Consider the following 6,222-nt stretch of genomic DNA (forward strand, 5'->3'; position numbering starts at 1 on the left):
GACATTCTTCCTAAAATCTCTCCAGATTCGCGGAGGAATTTCTTGTGAAACAGGCTAAGGGTTGCAATACCCCCCTGCGCGTAAATGTATTTATCGATGTTATATTTGCAAGGAACGTGATAAGTGGCAGAATTGGCTTAAAGGCTGTGAATAGTACACACCCGTCGACAATTTGACAAGGACATGACAAGGGACATGAATGAAACGCTTCTTTCCCTACGATGTCTTCGGGCGACTTGCCAGCCTTAATATCAAAATGGCTGAAAAAGAGAGAAAAATACAGCCGACAGCGGTACCTCTGGACACTTTGCTGGAGCGTTGTACCATGACGATGCACCACGAGCCGTTTCGGCCCGCGGTTCGCTTATGTCAGCTGGAGATGGTTCCGCGCTGCTTTCCTTTTTTCTGGACAAGACAGTGAGGGAGAGAAAAGTCGGCCCCTAGACCATATGAAACAGATCCCTTTGGTTGGCACCTCAATTCCACCTTACTGACTTAAACTGAGATTCAGCCATGTATATATATGACAATGTAGTCATTTTCTCTTCCATGTGGTACATTTTGAGTTTGAGCATGCGCACGGGCTAAAACGATATAATGACAGAAGGATGGCTCGTGGTCAAACGACCTGTAGTCTTGGAGCTACCGCTAGTCTTGGACTCCTTTTCCCCTTATTTTATTCTTACAATTTTTATTGTCGTTTTCCCAAAAACGATTGCTCCTTCGATGGATTGTTGACATTGTTAAGGGAATCAGGTTGTCACTCGAAGAGCTCTGTGAAAGCCGTTGCTATTTTTCTGTTTTTGGCTATTAAATCAACACTTATTACTGTGTCATGTAATGAAAATGCGACACGTTTTTTACTACAACAACTCAGATGCTACCTTTCGCCTCTTGATTTCTGGTGACATTAATCCTAACCCTGGACTGGTTTCTGCTTCGACTGCTGGTAATATCAATTGCCTCGTGATAAATGCAGAAGATTAAAAACAAACAAGGTGTCAATCCGTGTGTAACTTCCATTGTTTCCAGGTCCTGGTATACGCCGAAAACTCTGACGTTGTATATGTCAACTGTGAGACATGGCTGAACCAAAATATCAGCAACTCTGAAATATTGCACTTCTGGTTTTACAATATTTAGGAGAGATCGGTCTGATCGAGATGATGGTGGAGTTCTTATCGCAATCAAAACAGCCTCCTTCAAAGCTGTCAAAGAATTTACACCTGAATCGGAAGCCGAGCTGCAACAGCTTGAGATAATTTTTGCCGAAATTAGTACGCTAACTGGTCAAAGAATTTTATTCTGTTTTTGCTATGGGCCACCCAATGAAGACCCAAGTTGGATGGATGTATTCGATAATTATCTGCGTGAAGTTTGTGACCATGCAGTTCGACAATATGGTAATGTCGGGTGACTTTAATTTGCCAGACATCCTCTGGGACTCCATTGACAGCGCATCGGGTGTTAACGAACTAGCCTTTATTGAAACCCTTCACGACCACCTCAGTCTTGACATGCACAACTCAATAAAAAATCGACTCCTGGCAACAACATACTTGACCTTGTAGTCACGAGCGTGCCGAACCGTGTCAATGTAACCGACATATTGTCTCCAAAAGATGAGGGGGGTTTTTACAGACCATAGCGTCTTTATTTTCCAGTTTAACGCTTTTATAAAACCCCCACCAAAAAGCCTGAGATTTGTCAACGATTATGCAAAAGGCGACTTTGAGGGTCTTCGTACAACCCTGTCAGCAATTAACCTCTCTTCGATCATAGCCAATGATGATACAAATACTGACTGCCATCAATGAAAAGACACGTTTCTTGTAGCGGTCTCTGACTATATACAGACCAAGAGGCTTGAGGGACGGAATCCCATACCTTGGATGTCTGGTTCCATACTTAATTTGATCAAGAAAAAGGAATCTATAAGACAAAAGTTGAAACTATCTCCCTCGAGCCACCTAAGGGAGAAGTAAAAAAAGTTGGGCAAAACATGCAGTTAGGCCCATGCTGTGGAACAGCCGTGATGAGTTTCTTCGTTCCGCCGAGTCCGACCTAGCTCAACACAAACCCAAAGCGTTTTTAGTCGATATTGAAGCGGCATTCCAAATCCCGGGCAAATGGCATACACTTCCTGATCGAGTCTCGACGCCAATATCAGCCAGTGCATCCACTGACACAGGTGATATAGTACGCCATTAAGATCTTCAGCTGAAAATCCTCGGGAAATAGCCAATCTCCTACTTCGCATCAGTTTTCGCCCATGACATCCCCAACCCCCCACCACCCACCTTCATCTGGAAGCACTGCCAATGCATCAGCTTCTCCTGATATATGTTAACGCTCACGGTTAGCGAAGTCCAATCCGTGCTCGAAGCCCTTGATGTCACGAAAGCCACCCGAGTGCACAGAGAATGACAGGCCCATCTCCTTATCGTCACTGGCATCAAAGTCTCGGAGCGATGTGTATTTAACACTTCAAAGATAGACTGTACGAGGCGGTAATTGATTGCCAACATGGATTCATTAGAGGGAAATCATGCGCCTCCAACCTTTTGGAAGTCAGTTTGGACCACGTGGGCTCTCTGCTAGACGACGGAAAACAGGTGGACATGATCTGTGTGGATATGTCTAAGGCCTTCGATAAGGTGAACCACAGCTGCCTGCTGCAAACGTTTCACGAGTTCGGATTTGGAGGTAGAAAGCCCTTGGGTCGAAATATCATTCAAGGTTAACATAACATAACATAACATAACATAACATAACATAACATAACATAACATAACATAACATAATCTTTATTTAAACACGATGGTTTTCAAAGCTGTTAGCTTGTGGGGTCGTGTGCATGTTTACTTCTAAACTAGCCTAATCTACGTTACATTAGAATATTTTAGGTATAGTAATAGTTTTTTAGTTTTTTTACGTACTGAACAGCACTTTTTAAATTCAGTATATTAGATAGCATTGGTTGTGACAGTAGATTTTTTCCAACTTTTGCGGGAAATACACGGAAACTGCAACGAAGGTTTAACAGGAACGCACGGGGAAATTTCACTCAAATGGGAGCACTCGCTCGCAGGGAGAGACTGTCACTTCTCAAGGTGGTACCAGGGATCTAGCCACGAACTGGACAGAACTTCAGCAAAGAAACGAGAACTTGGTCCAACAGAGCTTTATTCTGAGTCACTTGTAATTCGAAAGAACATTGTACAACAAGGGCTTTTATGTGCTTGTACATTAATTGTTTTTTACAAGGTGCTATACGCGTGTCAATAGAACTAAATGAAAAACGATTAAGAGCGGAGCAAGTGTCTTTGTAGATAACGAGCTAACTAAATTAAAATTGTCTCTCGGATCTCTAGTTACAACTTAGAAAACCTTAATGAATCCCACGACTAACAACAGCTGCGCGTGATTATTTCCGGAGATAACAAGAACTTTTCATTAAGTACATCAACACGTCTCACGAGAACCCATTCAACTAGGAAATGACAGGCCAGCTGAATCGTGTAGAAGCTATCTACTTTTAAGGTAACCGAACAAGCTCAAACGAAAGTATTTTAAAGTTAATGAACCAAAGAAAGTGATTGTTGGCTTAAGTTTAATACAATACTTCCGAATCCTCAAGGGACAAAGGAAAAGCTAATTTAGCTCTACAAGTTGTTCACATTTTGCTTCCGTTGGTTTCTAAAGTTACAGAGAACAAGAACAGCGAGTATATTTAAGCGAATAACTTCTTGCAGCAAAAGCGAATAAATAATTTGCAAGAAAGCCAACTCCTTTCTTTTTAAGATTAAATATGGTTTAACGTACGGACAATCAACCCGTGATGAATAGTGCATTTCTGTATACTTGTTTGTGCTACGACTAAAAATTCTATGCGAAATCAAATTAAGTTCCTAATTCCATGCAAACTTGCGAAATCCCGCGTAACACTCGTCCTTCTTCGCCGAGCAAAATAAGTAACACTTTTGTTAGAACAAGTGGATAAAATATCGGGCAACTAGTGGGTAATGCGAGTGGATGTGAATGCCTAAACACTAAACATGGCTAAATGGTTTGTGTAATAGTACAATTCGTTATTCAGTAACGAGAACCTCAAAACTATAGCAACTATAATGAGCTATTGATTTTTTCTCCTAAAATGGTGAAATTAAAAGCCCTTAAAACATTTAAAAGTTTATGTAGTATATATGCTGCTATCAAGGCTGCTAGGTGCTGCTGGCATTACTGATTCATGGGGTGCTCTATGAAATATTGCCTGATATTTTTCAATAACTGAGCATGGGCCACTGTTCCTTTGTCTCTTGAAAATCTTGCTAAAACAAGAGGTGCAGTGTGTGTAGAATGATCTTCTAACAATGTTCCATCCTCAGAATCAGACAAGAGCCATGTTTGTTTGACTTGAAGTATTCCACCCATCAGGTTTGATGTACCTTGGATCACAGCATTTTCCTGTATTGCCTTCGCAGTTATTTGATAAGTAATGCTGCTTTCAAAGAATCCAAAGAAAACAATCTTATCTTGAACGTCATACTGAACAGTTCTTCGACCATCATCGTCTTGCCATTTAATAACATTTTCAACGGCAATGCTGAAATGAAGAGATAGCGAGAATTAATTCTTTTATTTTTAACCCCAGAAAGAGAAGCAAAATATTCAATTGCCTCTCTACTGAAATACCAGCAGTAAAAAAGAAATCAAATAAATATTGCTCTCAAGCCTACGTGGCCCAAATGGCCAGTTGTTAAAGGAAACCTCCACTCTTGAAATAAATTAACGTTAAATCGTTGAAAATACAAATTATCTTATTTTAATTTCGTTGTAAAACATGGAAATAATATTTCCGGGTCGGACAAAACATAATTTGATTATCGCCTTTTTTTATTTTAAATTTCCGGGGCACCGCCACATCTTGGATTTCATGACGTAATATGGTTGCTCTATTGTTTCACACAAAAGAACTTTTGCTTACTAACAATAGCGGCAACCATATGACGTCATGAAATCCAATTTACCGTCAGCTTGTTGTCGGAGTGGAGGTTCAAGCAACTAGGAGTATTGTTATTCCCCCCTGGCTAGGTTGCCAGTCCATCACAAGCAGTATGTCACTGGTACCCACTTATACACATTATAGAAGTAGTCTTAAAGTTTGATTATGGATATAAAGCACAGATTGGTTGATTATGCTGTAACTGACTGGTTCAAGAATCCAATGGCTATTCTCCTACCCAATGGAAGTGACCAAAAGTTTTGAGGGGGAAGGGTGAGCAGACCTCTCCAGGAGGGTAAGGTTCAAACCAAAACATCATTGTCATTTATTTCCCAAAACAATACAATCTTCCTCAGGTGAGATTTGATGTTCATAGTTATTTTGTGGAACATACTAAACAATTAATTGCAAGTGCACACCAAAATTTGCCACCTTAAACTTATAAACTTATTAGACCCGGTAAGTTGTCAGGACTTTAGAGAAGTGGGCCCCAGGTTAACTTTTTCGTTATCCAGAGCTTCCACCTTATATTCATAAGGGGGGGGGGGGGGGAGGAGAGATGAGGCTGCAGCTTGACGTTACAGTAATAATTGAAGAAAGCGGGGGAGGGGGGAGGGTTGTGCGGAAATAGGGAGCAACTATTTTTCCTGTCTTATCCAACCCCATTCCCCATTTCAAAATTACGTGTTCTGAAATTGGGTCAGGTTTGGCACATCGCAGCAAAAAATTCTGAGGGGGTTGACCCATCTCCCACCAGTCAGACTTTACTTTAGGTGTGGGAGGTGAAGCATTACATGCAGATAGGTTCTATTACCATGGCAGTCGTTGTTCAGGAAATGTGCCTTAGCCACTACCAGACCTCAGTGAATGTTGAAAATTGAGCTCTTTCTCATAAATATCATGAATCAGTTAATTTCAGTAGTGCCCATCCCCCTCCCGGGCAATAGTGGGGCATTTTCCGTTTCCATTTTTTCACAGCTGGAATTGACTGATGCATTATATGTATTCCCATTTCTTGACATATCAACAACCATTCTTTAGCATAAATTTCCATGATTCCATAAAACTACTGAACACAAAACGTAACAATAGTTTAAAAGAATTACTAATTAATAATGCTTTAGAAATGCACAGGCAAGTAAAAACTAACGATATAATATTCTGACGTTTTGGCCACGTCATGACGCCATTCTCAAGGAATGAATAATACAACCGAG

General features: G+C 40.8%; 1 protein-coding gene across 1 annotated transcript in view; it reads right to left on the reverse strand.

Moving 5' to 3' along the window:
- Nucleotides 1-3,169: 3,169 nt before the first annotated feature.
- LOC146470636 (uncharacterized) overlaps nt 3,170-6,222 on the reverse strand; it is a 4,334-nt gene continuing 1,281 nt past the window's right edge. Inside the window, exon 2 of the mRNA XM_085121817.1 lies at nt 3,170-4,606. Within this exon, the coding sequence (XP_084977943.1) occupies nt 4,240-4,606 (367 nt within the window). The 3' untranslated portion in view covers nt 3,170-4,239. The remainder of the gene's footprint in view (nt 4,607-6,222) is intronic.

This window comes from Pavona decussata, unplaced genomic scaffold (assembly GCF_977016875.1).
Source record: "Pavona decussata unplaced genomic scaffold, jaPavDecu1.1 SCAFFOLD_113, whole genome shotgun sequence".
NCBI lineage: Eukaryota > Metazoa > Cnidaria > Anthozoa > Scleractinia > Agariciidae > Pavona > Pavona decussata.